The sequence below is a fragment of the Amphibalanus amphitrite genome, unplaced genomic scaffold, assembly GCF_019059575.1.
Source record: "Amphibalanus amphitrite isolate SeventyFive unplaced genomic scaffold, NRLGWU_Aamphi_draft 000359F_arrow, whole genome shotgun sequence".
In the NCBI taxonomy this organism is placed as follows: Eukaryota; Metazoa; Arthropoda; class Thecostraca; order Balanomorpha; family Balanidae; genus Amphibalanus; species Amphibalanus amphitrite.
Window position 1 is genome coordinate 192914 of NW_024881853.1, and position 16995 is coordinate 209908.

Consider the following 16995-nt stretch of genomic DNA (forward strand, 5'->3'; position numbering starts at 1 on the left):
TCAATAGCTAAAGTTGCAGCTGCAAGGGTGACGATACATATAAGCTACATTCAAAGTTTCATTGTAGTCTGGTTAATCGTTCCTAAGCTTCAGAAGCAGAACATACCCATGACTGAAACCCCACATTACTTCTGCTGTGGACTGTACATGAACTGGGCATCAGCAGTGCCATCGGTGGCTGTTTCATCCCACACCATCCCAAATGGCGACACGGAAAGCCACAGCTCGGCACGGGAGCTCCACGTTATACACGTGTGTGCGCCATCCAATGTCTCGTTAACCGTGAAAACGCAGATTCCAAGCCCACGCATCACTACCAAATATCTCGCCAGCTTACGTCCGGCTCTGTACACCGTCACAAAAAGTCCGGTTCATCCGCAAGTAGGACTGAGCACAACAACAGACGGTCATCACCGACAGAGCACCAGGGAGCCGTCAGCAACAGAGCACCAACAGAGCACCAGGGGCCGTCACCAACATAGCACCAAAGGACCGCCCGTAACCAACGCTCGCAGGAAGCACCAGTCAACCGGCCGCGGTTGCAGCCTAGTGGTGCCCTCTCTGCCGGTCGCGGGGGCTTTTAATGTCACTGAGCTCTTCGTCAATAGGCCTGCGATCGTCATAAAGAGTCGGTGCCTGTAGGATGATGCCGGCCGTCCCCACCAGCACTGCCAGCGTGAAGATCCAGAGAAACAGCCGGTCCAGAACCATGGCTACGTACTTCCAGTCCTCGCGCACCTGTGGAGTAGGACGGTTGTGTCAGATGAGAGAAAACCTCAGGGTACCTATAGGGGTAACGCCACGGACGTAACCTTGAGGCCAGCGTGGAGACACAACTTACCGATAAATGGTATAGATGTGAGTGGTTGTTTTGTCTTCCGAGAACATTTGTAAACGCAAACGACTTATGTAACAGGTGTGACTTGCATGATAACCTTGTTGCTTAACCCGCGCCCCACTGGGGGGGGGGGGGCTATTTATAGCCCCCCCCCCCTCCCGTTTTTCTGCAATAACTTCCAAACCGCTTGACGTATCGACGCCAAACTTTCAGTACCTTCGGCTGCATCAATTTGACACCTTGTGTAAAAATTTGAACATCGTACCTACTATAGGTCGGCCGGAAATGACGTCAGAGTGACGTCATGTTCGGCCGATTTCGACGCAAAACATTGAACCACGGCAATCGCTCCCAAGAGCTCAGTTTTTAAGCTAGATCCAATTTCTTTGCATGAGAGGACTCAGAATAGACTGCGCTATCAAACTGCTATCTCGGATTTTCGAAATTTTGAAAATTTCTAAAATTTTAAATAATAAAATTCAAAATTTAAATTTTTACATTTTTTTTCAAAAAGTTTTGACTTTTCGAAAAAAAACCGGAATATATGTGATAGAACGCATTATTATGACTACCTCTAGCAAGTTTTAGCTAAATATCTTCAAAAATGGCCAAGTTATACGCATTATTGCAAAAAATTAACAATTATTAATTTTTCAAATCAATTTTTCAGCACGATTTTGACATCGTACGCCAATATAGATAGCACCATCGTGTTCCTGAGCTCAAACTGCATCGAATAGACACCTTTTTTGTTGAAAAATTTTAACTTCAAAATTTGACCTTTTTTGACCTGAAAGTGACCTGACCTAAGCTAAATTTGACTCAAAATGACCTCGCATGACACAGACGACATCAAATTCGAAATGTTTGGCCTAAATGAACCATAAAACATGTGTCACGTGACCGACGGATGATATAATATTTTCGTGACCTGTGATGACCTGACCTTGACCTGAAAATCAAAGTACAAGTTTGGTACCCCCAGAGTATCTAGAGCATCTGTTCACGAGTGTGTGAACCAAAAATGAACCTGATCTGACTTGTAAGACGGCGGCCAGAGCCCAAAACGTGAAGAAGCCAAAATGCTAATAATTTTACTGTGACCTGACCTGTGACGTCATCAGTGACCTCGAGGTCAATAAAATTAGGTTTCGCTCGACAGTTTTTCCGGGGCTATCAGACGCCGCTTGAATTTTGACGATCGGCCCAGTAGTTTCGGAGTTAGGAGGGGGGGCTATTAATAGCCCCCCCCCCCCCCCCAGTAGGGCGTGTTATACGCAGACCCCAGTGGGGCGCGGGTTAAATAGTGAAACGTTGAAGGCATATATGGTTGAATTTTTCGTCAGCTCGGAGAAATAATTCGATTTCTTACAATGCTGCTTGAAATGTGTGCATATGTTTTGCAACACCTTAAAAAGGACGCTTTGAATAATCCAATTTGGCGTGCTCGCAAATGTTCAAAGGTCATCAAATAAAAATTCAGAGGATGGCGGACAGCTTAATGCGTTTATAATCGGATCACTTAGCTGACGACGAGACTGCCACAACAAATAGCGGCTTTTGGAGCTCGCGGCTTTTTCAACTGTTGTAGGGCATCAGGTGAAACATGTAAGCAGAATGAGGTCGTACCGTTGCTGTAAGCGAAAGAGAGTATCATTTCCCGTGACGCACAAAAAAAACTAACAGAACACAAATAGTTTGGTCACTTACTTTGTAATAAGTCCTCGCAACGAATAATTAGCAACAACTCTAATTTACTCGCCCTGTAACTTACAAAGATATATAGGAATGTCGGAAAGACTAGCTAATCTGCCCAGCAACGGCTAGAATTCCAACTGCCTGGGTTGAGAGAGTCCGACCACCTGACCCACTTCAAACGGTCACGGGCAACGCGCGTCTTCATTAGTGCCATGGAGCGAAACGAGACTGCAGCTTCAGCCCGCACTCGTTTGGACCCAACGCGTGAGGGCAGAGACGCTACGTGCCACCACGTCTCACGTCTGTTCAGGAGACAGGAGCGCCGCTGCCTGCTGAAGTGGTCTGGACTCTGGTGGTTTGGACTATTGTAATACCTCTCAGACTTGAGAGGTACGAGTCTGCTAGTAGGACAAAGCGCGCCTGAACCCATCCCAAAAAACGGCGCATCATAGACAAAGCCAAGCCGGCACAGAGCCGGCGGCAAAAGCGGCGCACCAGCAGCGACCAGATGAGACCTAGACGAACGGACTGGGTGGGATGGTAATAGCGTCTCCACCGGAACAAATTCATAGGTCTGCCGCACGGAGCGGCGAAACGGCACCACTTTAAACGCTGCGCTCAGCCGGCCGGAACGGCGCAGATAATGGCCAAACTTTGTCCTCGTGACATCTATTAGGCAATATATGGTGAATTATTGCAGCGGCATGCTTTTCCAACCAAGAGTTATGCGCAAAAGTGCCGGGCATATGTGGGTGACATCAGAATACAATATGGGTGACGTCCAAATAAAACACTTATCTATGTAGATAACTTGCTGATATTCTACGTATCATTCATAACAAAACATATATCTACGAGCATAACAATTATCATTTACCTTGGATACCTGTACCATCATGATAATAAGGTGCGAGCTATCGAAATAAATCTTGTCCGAAAAAAAGATAGCCGATGCTAGTCCTAGCGTCACAGCAAAACAAGTACTTGAAGTTAGCAATAGAAACACTGCAAAAACAGCAGCCTTGGTGACGTTAACCTCCTGTCTGTCTGTTCTATCCATATACCGACACGGCGCTTACTCTGGTGGTATCCTGTTCACGCCTTGTGCTCTCCGCGATAAACTTGACGCCCTCGAAGGCGCGGAACACCTCTGGACAGTAGCCCAGCTCACAGGAGCGGTGCCGGTGACCTCCGAGACCCTCTCCGGCCGAGCCGGGGTTGCCATGGATACGGCAGGGCGTGTTCAGACCCAGGGCGTCCAGGTCACTCCTGAAGAGAGGGGGGAGGTAGGGGCATCGGGGAAGACAGTAAAGTAACTATCAGTGGAGAAGCAAGATATACACCACAAGCTCAGCTCAATGTGCTGACTGCTGAGCTTAGCTTACAACAGAAGCACGATGCTAAGTATAAACTTGTTTACGACGCATACGGCTTTCAACACCTAGATTATGTCAAACTCTGTAAATATAACTTAGCAAAGCAGCTGAAGTACGGTAAACAACAGCCCAGGGGGTATGGAGCTATGCAGAGTGATATAAATATTACTGGCTCAAATTTAGGGGCAATATCTGACACCGAAAATAACAAAGTTGATGACGCGCTGTAGAGCGAAATAAGGCGAGTCTTGGAAAAAATATAATATTTTAATTGGAAAATAAGCAATACAACAGCCAACTATCTTGTTTTTTACGCAAAACCATCGTTGGGTTTCTGCTCAGCACTTTGAAGTAGCATGCTGTGTTTCATTTAGATTACCTGACGCAGCTACATCCTGGCCAAAACAGGCCACCAGAAACTTTATCCGACTAGGGATGCCAAAAACACCGCTCAAAGTTGAAGAGGAACAGATCGCCAACTTGCAGGATTGGGCAGAGTTTGTCGGTTCTCTTTATTGGTCACGATATGAGTCTGAAGACAAAAACAAAATTAGAAACGAGCGAGATGACAACACTGTGGCAAGCCGACACCAGGCCTTAGGGAACTGATTCACTGACATTTCACTGCATCTACTGTGAAGTAAAATTGGAAATGTTTGGAAAGGATTATAATTGAAGAAGTCGCCCAGAACTTGATGAAGGGGCTATTTCCATAGCATCGTCCTACAGCCGTTTATACTTGCCGGCAAACGACAGATGAACAATGCTTCAGCCGCCCATCGCTCGGTCATCAGACGGACCATTACCAGTCATTCAGGCGTCATTCGGTGGCCATATCGCGGCCAGCCACTCGTATACCGCCCGCGACCGGATTGGCGCAGCGCTCAGTTGAAGCCGCTAAATCGACAGGGGCGCTGTCCATGCAGGATCACCGGCAGCTATGGATACCGTCCAGTCCGGAATGCGTGAGCGGAAAACGACGCACGGCGAGGCTCTCTGATGGCGAACGGCCGCCAGAGCGCCGGCTGATGGCCGTCGTTAGCCGAAATTGGTGGAGCCGTGTCGGCCCGGCCGGCCGGAGCAGCGGAGAGTTTTGGATGAGGCCCGACCGACGCTCCGCCATGGCCGCCAGGAACGATGAGGTCCGACGTAGATAATGGAAACTTCATCGTCGAGCGCCGCCGGGCCCGCGTCGGCCCGCGACTGGAGCTCCATGATGCGGCGTCGGTCTCAGAAAAACGAGCGAAACGAGAGAGGCAGCGCAGTATTTTCTGAGCCAGACGAGGCGCTAGGTAAAGTCTATATAGCCTTGGGTAAACTGTTGAATGACGTGACAGACACTTTTATTTGTCTGTGCCAGGTCACGCACTTAGCGGCAGGAATAATGACGGCTGGATTGTGACGCTTGGCGATTCTCTTATTAGTCTAGCTCGATTACATTGCCATCTTGGTCAAATTCCAAAAGCTCATTCGCAAAGTACACCATGTCGAAGTGTTAACTGCGGTCTGCGTTGGCATGAGCTAGGTTCTGACCTTACACATTCTTACCTATCCTACACTACCCTGACCTGACCTGACATCGACTGACCTGGGCGCCAGGTCACTGATGGTGGCCGTGGGTGGAAAGCAGAGGCCGTGGTCCTTGAGTGACTCGCTGGTGAAGCCGGACGCTCTGCTGTGAGCGTCCTTGTAGAGCTGGGTGGCTGCCTCGCGCACCTCCAGACCGTTACAGGTGCGAATCAACACCCTGGTGGAGGGAGGCGTGGGTCAGACGCACAGACCGTAGCCTCTGATAACAAAGTGCAGTCTGCAACGTGTTACGTAATTAGCTATATGCCATATGTATTATGTATGCCTAGAAGGCCGTATAACTAGACAAAAGCAAATTACAAAAAAAGGAAAACACAGAAACGCTACAATAATAACCATATGAGAAATAACTTATGATTTCTTGGGTTTCTCTTCCGATGATGTATGGGTCAATGGGTAAGTCGGTATGACTGCGCATTCATGTATCGGAAACAACATATTGGAAATGTCCGCCGCCAGAGCAGACATAATTCGGTTAGAGAGAGCAGCAATAAATTCAAAGTACCAGACTTCGCCGTCGATCCAAATCGGATGTGGATGTCCTGTTGCCGAGTACCGAATCAAACTATATATTATAAAGTATTTACTATTGCCTATTACATGTAGTGTTCGATTGTTATTTTAGACAACCGGAGGCGTCTTGCACCAAAATCCTCTTGCACCAATGCTTGGATTATTTTGCATCGTATACCCAGTCTCAAATGTAACAATTTGCATGCAAAATTTTGCAAGCACATGTAGGATTATGTATTGGGCTATTGCAAACAAATTTACCACCGTTAGATTAGCTTATTCTGAAACCGGTTTTTTCGATTTTACCTAGCTTGGTAGTTTGGTGCAAGAGGCCTCAGGTCTAACGAACCGTTTGAGGTATAGCCTTCTCCAATATCATTGCGAGGTTCTGAGTCGTGTAACTGTGATATACAATAGTGGACCTCACAAAAAATCAAACTGAATGACTGATGAATTTGGGTCCTACGGAAAGCATGCGACCACTGACCAGCTTCCGCGTACAGCGTGGCGGCGTGAGGTGTCTAGTGCTACAAATGCTGTGCCGCAGAGCTGTGAAGTTATGCGGCGCAGCCTATCTAGCAGTGGTGGCCGTCCGTACTGGCTACAAGAACAAAGGAGCTACAACACTTCGGGGCTATTAGCTAAGTGCGCTTTTTATGCTACTAATATTAATTTAATACTTGAATAAACACATTCCTTTCTTAAACTGATCAGTCAATCTGTTTATAAATCGGAATGCTGCAGGCACACCTGAACCGCCGTAGCCCGCCAACAAGCACAGACTTTGAGCCGCTAGTTTTGTTAAATATTTTTGTTTGCCACTGGACTTGGTCAATCTGAGGAGAAAATTGGAGCGCTTTGTGAGATAGACTCTCATACAAAGAAAAGTGGACAGGGACACGGCTTTAGGTGTTGACGAACGCAATTCACAATAGGAAGTAGGCAGCAAAAGCCGTTTTCAAAGGCCAATGGTATTCGCCAATGATATACCTATTAAGAGCTGTCATAACCCTCGCCGGCACAGGGGGGGGGGGGTTGATGCACCCCCCTAAGGTTTTTCGCGAATAACTCGCGTAAAAAGCGGCCGATCGCGACGAAACTTTCAGTACCCTCGCATTAATCAATTCTACACCTACCCTGAAAATTTCATGACCCTGACCCCAATGACCTTTGACCTGTGACCTCTTTTCCGTGACCATGTTTGGCCGAAATCGCGATTCGGCGTATGTCGGCTCGCATTAGCCGCGCGTTTGCAAGCTTTTCGTGGTTTCAAACGTTCAAACATGTGATTTGATGTTGCTCCCATACATTAGGGTTGGGATTCAAGGTCAACTGAAGGTCAGGTCAGGTCATTGACCTTTGGTGACCTCGGGTGACCTCGGTTCACTTTTTCGAGATTTACATGTTTCTAGGCTAGTTTTTGGAGCTGAATTCGAATTTAGCAACCATTTGAACATTCACGAAGTAGTTTGTTGCCTTCGTAACATGTTACGAAGCTGTCAGAGGCGGTTGACACGTAATACGAATACCCGTCACAACCCCTACCGGTTGACCTGACCTGACCTGACCCAACCTGGTCTAAGTGCTTAAAGACATCATCTCTGATCAAAACTAACACGATATTCGTGATCAGCACCCCAGAAAACCACATAGCACCCACACTTTACGACTTTCTAACAGGTCCCGATTTTCCCGGTTTTCGGGTCATTGACCTGACCTGGAAGGTCACCCGATGACCTAGGACCTTAAAATTGGGTATCATCGGCTTCCTCTCGTGACGGGCAACACGCTCGTTTTTTTCCGCGAAGCTTTAGCTCGATCAGGGGCCAAACGCGAGGGGGGGTCGTACCACCCCCCCCTTGTGCCGTCGAAGGACGCAAAATGGCCTGTGCCGGCGAGGGATAATAACATTGCTGATCCATGCTTGGGCTATGATAATCGACTGTTTCCTAATGACGTCATCACTTAGAGATGCTCAACATCGAGAACTTGAATAACGCCAACTGATTTCAATTAAGATAACTGCGAACAAGTTCTGAAAAGTTTATCTAGCAGTATGAGGATGCATTGTTGAAGGAATTGTTATCAGTGAAGTGAAGCAAGCTAATACAGAAGTTTACACAGATATAACATGATCGCTTCCTTGCAATATTTTGCAATCCCAATCATTAATTTAACTCGTTAACTTCGTCGTAAATGCAACAATGTCTGCAGTGTTTCGAACGTTGGAAAATTGCTAATTACCAAAATAGCATGCGAAACAAAATCAATGCACAAATGAACGGAAAGAAACTCTCCCTGAGCAAGTGCAAAATTTCGTTTTGTAACTGAATTTTCAAACGCACCTTTTACAAGCTGTGTTCGATTCTCTCTTTTTTTTTTAAATAGACGACCTGGTAGGGTCTTAGTTAGCCTGGACGCTAAGCAGAGCTTGTTGACTCAGAATATCTATTCACTGTAATTGTATACATGATGTCAGTCATCGTAATGCAGTTCTGTGGGTGACTGCTGGAGCCAAACCTACAATCTATCTAGCTAGCTGCGGCCTGAACTCGTGTTTGCACACACACTCCCCGCCGATCATAGGCGCTGTATGTAGTAGAGGCTGCATACATTACGCACCGTGTATGCATTCACTCTCACCTACCTGTGCCTGTCATAGGTGCTGTACTGGGGCCGCCGCATCACCAGTAGCCGAGGCAGGATGTGGATGAACACCCGCCGCACCCAGGGCGCCATCGAGTGCGTTTGGGGCGACCGGAAGTGAATGTTGAGCACCACCACTGTAACACATATACTGAAACACGGAACAACCGCATCAGTTCCATGTATGACATTGACTAGCTACATAGATACACCTACTGAAACATCAATAAAAAACATAATATGTTTTTTGGTGGGGATAAAGGCCTGAAATAATAATAAAAACAACAGCCGCGCAGTATGTGCTTGTATATCAAACTACAAAGGACGCCTGAGACGTTAGCCCAAGAGGTGTTGCGCTATGTGTTAGGCGCAGGAGAGTGTCGTTAAACTGAGACTTTCAAGCTGCTTTAGGACGGTGTGCGCGGCGAGGCGCTCACCGCTCAGTCCTGCCCAATCCAGATTACACGGCGGCATCCATAATTAAATAGGCCGCCACCCGACCACGAAGGGGCCGGCCATTACCTGAACACGATTATGCAGTGAGAGAACCTCCGGAGAAGACGGTCTAGTGTTCGCGAGAAAATCACCGAAACGCTGCGCCCTAACTATTTCAGGCTGCAAATGGCAGAAATTTAAAAATGGTGAGGAGATATGATTATAAAGTCATACTGAGCAGTGAGCAAGTAAAACAAATGAGATTTGGCAATTGTGAACAAGAACTTGTGTTTTATTCACTCGCCACAGAACACCAAAAGACTTCATATCTCATACAAATTGAAGCAGCCTCGATGATCAAACGAGCTCGCCGTAATGTCACCGCCTCCAAATATTATAGTCCCTGACACTGTGTCACCTCGCCTCAGATCTGACCCCACAACCTGAATATTTACACAACTTCCAGCCAGCATTGCACCATGATATGGCAACATCAATGTGACCTTCATCACACAGAGTCCATATAAACGTCCCGCTGTGTGACATCTGACGCAAGATGACTTCCTTGATCCCACGCTATCCAGCAGCGGCTATCTAAACCCTGATCCGGGTGCCGACGCGGGCAGGCACCGGTTGGCTACATTTCCATCAGCACCGTAATCAGGCTTTCCTCTAGCACGGAGCTGCTCTGCTCCCGGGCTTACGACCGGCTACAGGCAGCGGTGGAGCGTGCGGTGGTGGCGGAGGGCGCTTACCTTAGCGTGTCCAATATCATTGTGAACAGGACGAACTTGCCGAGCAGAGGCACCACCAACGATGTCGGCGGAATAATCTCGGCCAGCAGCAGGAAGAACACAGTGAGCGACAGCAGAATGCTGATGGAGAGACTGACCTGGCGGATCGAAAGGACACAGGTTGGCATGGCAACGCGCGGAGGCGGACACGCTGGCGAGGCGCTACAATGGCGACATGCTTCCATGAAAACATAACCATCCACTGTGTGTGTCAAAAATCAAAATGAGTAGGTTTGACATTGCTGAGCCAACAATATTTACATGCTTTTTTACATGTGTTTTATTAAATGTTCAACTAACAACATTTCTTTTTTTAAAATGGCAGCTGGAAAATCAAAGGTACGGCCGCTATGCCCAATAACAAATTAAACGTGAACTACTGGCTACTGCAAACAAGTCCCGCAGTTATTGGCTCTTCGAGTCTGGGGCATACGACTTTCAACAAGAAAGAAATTAGAAAAACAAGAATAATAAAATTCTTCAAACATCCTTTGCGACGATTCTGCCGCAGGATGCGTTCCTCGCAGCCGTTTCCTCGCATATTGTCGAACAATATATCACACAAACTCTCCTATTAACACCATTCTTGAAACCCATAAACTGCATCGAGCGCGCAACACGTTTTCAACTTGGGACATATTGCATTCTTGAAACACTGCAAGCTAGATGAACCAATAAGTACCCATTAATGTTGAAAAAAACAAGTTGAAAGTAACAGTCACAGATAACAGTAGTACTACTGTTATCTGTGTAACAGTATATGAGCAAAGCTGTGTGTTTAATTGTTTAAAACACTATTCGTTAACATTTTTTTCCATCGAAAAATAAACCCGAGTTCTCTGACATAATGGTGTATATAAAAAACGATACTGCAAGAGGCATTTCAGACAAAATAGCTCCAAGTCATTACCACATACCTTCTCTCCACTATCGGAGGGCAGGTAAAACACCAGCACGGTGAGAAATGAGATTCCCATGCAGGGGATGATGAGGTTGACCGTGTAGAACAGCGTTTTCCTCCTCATGGTAATGTTGAACGTTATGTCCAGGTACGGCTCGTTGCAACACGTGTAAAACTTTTTGTTCCTGTAATGAAATAGCAATTATTCAGCCGTATTAGCGTGATCTTTGGTAATTTGGTACGTTATTAAGTGCAGAAATTAATATGTACCCAGATACACAAAAAGAAACAATCACGCATTACGCACACATTGGTTAGAAAGGTAGGTTGACATTTGGGCAAAAAGAAATAATGCAACGCAGGTTTTGCTAAAACTGATAATGAAAACGGGTATATTCATCAGACACAAGTTATAAAGCTTAGCCTATACCAATCAACTATCGTTTTTTTAGGGGGAAGGGGGCGTGACACACACCGCAAGGTTAGTTACCGTCTCACTGTATAGTGCACTATGGCTCACCGTATCGCCGGAACATCCAGAATATCCCATTCGACCGAGAGGTAAAAGTCTGACAAATCGACGCCAATTTTCACTTTGGAGTCGGTCGGGTCTTCCTCGACGTGCCGTAAATCGACCTGAAATGGATCAGAACCGGTGGCCTATCAAACCAAATGGGACGAAATGCCCCGGGCTAACTGCGCCCCGCTGGCTGATCTGGATCGAATCGCACTGGGAACTGGGCCTCATCTGACATTGGCCAAAAGGAAATGTGCTCCATCTTACCTACGCTGAAGAAAGCGGTCCTACGTATGACAGTTATTGAGTATGTGACCATTTTTGGCCAAGTTATTAAAAAAAAACGAATCTCTACTGTGGGGCAGTTCAACTCAGGTCCCCAATTGACCGAAAAGCTTAAAATCTGGTACTGCAGTCGCTACGCCTCGCAACAACGCAAGCCATTGTTTTTATCCGCGAGGCTCTAGCTCAATGGGGTTGGGAACTCGATTTTTTAAGAATGCATGAAAATGATCAAACTATTTTCACAGAATTTATGGTGCATACCATTGCCTCATAAAATCAATAAGCTGAGAGAAATGGGGGAAGAAAGATAGGAAACTTGTTTTGAAAAGTTCTTGAAAAAAGATGCTCTTGATGCTGTTACGTCACATGTCACCTTCTGCGGTTGACAAATAATGGCGCATCTGGCGCACCACAGATTACATGTTATATCAATGGGTGAAAGATGTTGTTTGCTTCACTCTGCCATTCGCGCTGTTTTTAACTTTAAATTATGTAAAAACATTTACGGATGAAATGTTCAGTGTCAAAAATTGATGTGTCTGCCGTGTACTATATTCCCACTTAACATGAGCGCGTGATAAACATTTTATGTACCTCGAATTTTCAAATGATAAAGATGATGAATCGGAGGATGCTGAAAAGCAAAAGCTCCTTCCAATATTTGGACTACTTTACGATTAAAATGTTTACATTCCTGTCATCTTATTGATCATTTATTTGTTCTTTTTTATAAAAATAACTTAAGGTGTTGAGAACCGAGGTAATTTCTATCTACCGTGCCTTAACTTACCAGCAACAGCAATCTATCTACGCCCTACGGTGGCAAGGAAGACTGTGAAAGAAGCGTAAGATGGATTCTAAACAATTCTTTTGTGATATACTGAAGGGCAAAGTGCAGAGAAAAGCGTACAAGTCCTGTTTTGTGCCAGGCTGTTGCAGTAGCACTTATGAAACTCCGAAAACGATCTTCGTTCATGTCCCGAACAACATTACCCTGAGGAGATGATCGTCTGCAATAGCAGGAAGAGCTGATGCAAGTACTTTGAAATCCACTATCAAGTCGGTGCTATTGTTGTAATGATCACTGTGAGGTGAGATATTTTGTGCAAGGGCTGAGTGTAATGCCCAGGAAATGACCTCCATTCGCCCCCTGACCGGTCAGGGTTATAAAATTTGAGTGGATGGCAGTCCGTTTGGGGTTCAGATGTCAATTGTATTTTGTTACTGTCAAACAATACATGTTATGCTGGCAGCGAATGTGTGTAACGTCGTTTTTCGAAACAGAAGTTAGAACTGTAACGGCAGAGTGCTTGTTGGTCTCATCGTAAGTATTGTAAGTGTTGTAAGCAAAAGCATTGTCAAGATTGTAAGTATTGTGAGCATTGATGTATGGTAGATATCACCTCACATGATCTCGGCTCAGATAACCCTCTCCGGTGTCCCTGTCAGTAAATGGCACCTGGATCATTACAGATAAGATAATTCGTCATAATTCTTAAAGAATTGGGTGGTTTTGACTCGTTTACTCGAGGTGCAGGTCGCATTTCAATACCTACTTTTCGCAATGTAAAGGTCACGACTCTGACCTAACCTCAGGTCACAGATAAAAAATTCTGAGATATAGGTACAAACGACACATACTGCAGGTACTGTTTTGAAGACTTGATGAGAGGAAATAACTTCGTGAAAAACTCAAGCTCTGACGTGTTTGCAAACTTTTCTGAGGTGGGGTCAACAAACCCGCTCTGGTTACCTGACCTGACCTGACCCGGCATTTTTTTTTTTTTTTTGCTGATATGTGCGCAATGAGCATTTAGGAAAAGTCACCAAATATGAGCTGAATGTCTCGCGGCGTTTGGCAATTGTACAAGAAAATCCTGAAAGGTCTCCCCGTCCGAAATAGGGTTAATGTGTATATGAAGAGTTGCAGATGCCAAACATACCCAGATCTAAGACTGCAGTTCCCAGCGCCGCTGCAACGTTTTTAAAACAAACATACATAGGACATACAAACATGTTTATTTGCATCTGTTTTGGATAATAGCAACTCATGGCGCCATCACCCGCGATAACTGTTAGGATTTGAGATATATTTTTATTTAGGCCATTAGTTTGGCTGTAATGTTTATTAATATTAGTAGGGCGGTGTTTGGTAGTTTTTTATTTAACTTGTGGTATGTTGTGCTGATTGCGGGTTGTTCAAACCTTTCAAATGTAAGGACCTTATTGAACTCAACCCTACCCCTACACTACCCTACATACGACTGGACGCTTTCCAAGCCCACAAGCATCACGACGCCGAGATGGAATGTAGCCGAGAAATCACCCTCGCCATCTGCTCTAGAGCTAATCGTGTGGGGCGGCGTGTGGGGCGCCGCTTAGCCTATGGGGGTGCACTTCTAGTGAATGGGGGACGGGGGTGCACCTGCACCCCTTTCATATGGAAAGTTACTTCCCTGATTACAGCTCCCCGTATTGCACCTAATCAGGGAACGGCCAGCAAACGAAGGAACTATTTCTGGATGACAGGCGAATAACCGCTCACGCAGGAGCGGAGCTCCGCCCCGTCCAAAGTGGCCAACAAAGCAGAGACAGAGGCAGCATCACATCTTCCATCAAAGAACTGGTTTCTGGCTTGGAAGATGAGCTCCATCTTTGCATCCGAGTCGGTGCTGTCAGGAATCAGCTGGTCTAATGGAGTGAGAGCAGTGAGACGACTAGCTATTGTATCAGAGCTGCCTGGTCTTCGTAGCATTTGCACCGATTCTTCTCGATCGGACTCTGAATTCTGTCCCTCCTGCGTATTACTTGAGGCATTGCTATGTAGCTAAGTCTTTGGCAGAGTTTCATTATCCATGCTTTGCAAACAGTGCCATAACAACACAGTTAATTAATCACCAAGCTTCTTTGCAAGTTCCAATACAGTTGAATCGCACGCGATTTGAGTGCAAAAATCAAGAAAAGTGCCAACTTGTTCCCGTAAAATATTTTGAATATTGACCTAAAAAAATGAGTAATTTCCAGATAAAATAACAGCGAAATCAGTTTTCGCTTGCCAATAAAACTCACAGATATTGAAGCTCCATTATTAAAGGAACATTTTAGTATATGCCACTCTTGATAAAACTTCTTAGCCACGCAATACCAGCGCAAAATAAAGAGACACTGAAAACACGACCAATCACTCCGATTTACCATAGGAAAATACATAGAAAATGTATGTCTCAACTGCGCCAAATATACAGACAGTTATATACCTACATGTGACGTCATGATTAGCCCGACCAATCAGAAGCAAGTCGTTTTCAGCCACAAATAATTAATTTCTGAACTAACTAGGCATTTTTTTAACAAAGTGATTTTAAATTAAATCATTAAAAATTCTGAGCTTTTTATTTTACCAAAACATACAGAGCATGCAGATAGGTCCCAACCCTATTATGGGCGAAACGAGTTAGGGAGATCATTTCCACCCCTAGGCGGGGTATACGTAGAGGTCCGACAGGTCCTGCATAGAGGTTAAAAATTATTCTGTGTTTTAGGTAACATCATTATTGAAACGATCTCATCACTCAATAGGTATCGATGACGATTGTTTTACAAGATGCCGTGACACACCATTTGGTGACATCATCCGTTATCGAATTGAGTTGAATTTCGTTAGGTTCATCCGACAGATATTGCAGCATAGTGCGATTTGAACAGGTATTTGCACACATGCTATTTAATCAAGTGAATTAGCACTATCTGAATGGCAAGCCGAGCCCATTTGCTGTACCCTAGCGTCCGACTCCGGTCTACCTCCTGCCGTCCCTCCCCACTCTCTCTTCTCCCGTCGCCGGCTCATCAGCACTCTCTCCAGCCTGGCTGAACTCCTCTGCATGGCCGGCGGCGCGCGGTGTACCGCGGCCAGATTCAGAAATTCATTTTACACGGGCACGGCGATCCATCAGGCCGGGTGCCGGCAGACAGGCCGCTGTCCGACACCCCGCCCCTCTCTCCCTCTCCTCCGACCCTCTCTCCGTCGCTGACGACGCGCCGCCAGACGCCAGAGGCGCGCGCCGCTCATCAGAGGCAGAGTATAAGGAGCGGGGTCAGGGTGTTTGCAAATTGCAACACTGCAGACCGCCAGAGGATGCGTAGAGAATGAAGCGAAGTTGGAGACAGGAAAGGAATATGCTACTGAGTGGATGGGAAATGAGTCTAAGACCACTGAGCCGCAAATGAAACAGTCCGTCATTGCAAGTAGTCACCGGTTGGCGTGTCGATTTTGCCAAGGATTAAACAAGATTATACACAATAATCACTTGAATGCAGGACTCATAAGCCCCTCGAGCGAACACAAATGCCCATTCAGTGCTGAACTGCTGACAGCTCCTCCCACCACAGCCGCAAGACGGCGAGCGTGCACTGGCATGGCCGCGGTCCCACCTTCCACCCCCTGAATAATGGATTTCCTGGACGGTATACATTAGCTCGCGCCGAACGGCTGTCCAAGCCTGGCCGTGCCCGCAGGCTATGGGGCTGCGTCAGGACGCGCCCCTGGGTCACGGCGGTCCCCTCGCCGCATAGCGAGTGGTAGAGACGCCCCCAGGGAAGGACGGATGAATGACATGAGACTAAGGCGCGGTGCATGGGTGCGTGCGAGTGGCGCGGGCGGTGGAGATCGAAAGTGTGTGTTTAGACAATCTTCAAGGATGACGCGGGGCTGTATGCAAAAAAATGGGGCAAGCTCGGGGAAATGAACATTGGTAATACCTACTTTATGCTATAAATCTGACTTCCTGTTGCTATTTTCATCATCTTTTTTTAGGAGCTAGTTTTCCCGTTACCCTACCAAAACATCTGAAATTAAGCATGTTACCGTTCAAAATTGTATTCACCTATCCTACATGGCATGCACTGCAGAAACTAAAGAAACTAGCTTACCTGTTTTCCGTCGTAGGTCCAGCTGCCGAACTTCATAACGCACGTCTGCTCGTCAAACGGGAAGTACTCGACGTCAATCTCGCACGAGGACTTGTAGATGGCCGGCGGCTTCCATTCCACCTTTCCGTCGGCGTACAGAGTGGCTTTGGTGGCCAGAGTTACTTCAAAGTTACCATCGGCACTGGCGATGAGAAATGGAAATAAAGATAGGCATGAAGAAACGTCTATCTGTATAATGGTAAAATTATGAAGTGTGTGTTTATTTAAGTGTTTTTAACTGGTGTGGCTTTCAATAAACTCTGTTCGTTTTAACCCTATTCCTGGCGGGCTCCGCCGGGACAAGAAACTGGCGGGGGGGGGGGCCGATTCGGCCCCCCCTGAGATCTCGAGAACGAAGCAAGATAGCGACAAGCGGTTAACGGCATCGGATACGCATGGACAAGGTCTACAATTTTTACAAAGGTCATTTTCAG

At 46.3% G+C, this 16995-nt stretch overlaps 1 protein-coding gene across 1 annotated transcript; it reads right to left on the reverse strand.

Moving 5' to 3' along the window:
- Window positions 1-287: 287 nt before the first annotated feature.
- Window positions 288-16699, reverse strand: LOC122389477 (acetylcholine receptor subunit alpha-like). The gene is made up of 8 exons (XM_043381585.1): window positions 16523-16699; window positions 11312-11427; window positions 10808-10976; window positions 9852-9988; window positions 8663-8812; window positions 5501-5659; window positions 3616-3805; window positions 288-738 (listed from the first exon to the last, which is right to left on the reverse strand). Exons 1-8 carry the CDS (start codon window positions 16556-16558, stop codon window positions 547-549), a joined length of 1149 nt encoding a protein of 382 aa, XP_043237520.1. The 5' UTR covers window positions 16559-16699; the 3' UTR covers window positions 288-546.
- Between the last annotated feature and the right edge of the window lie 296 nt (window positions 16700-16995).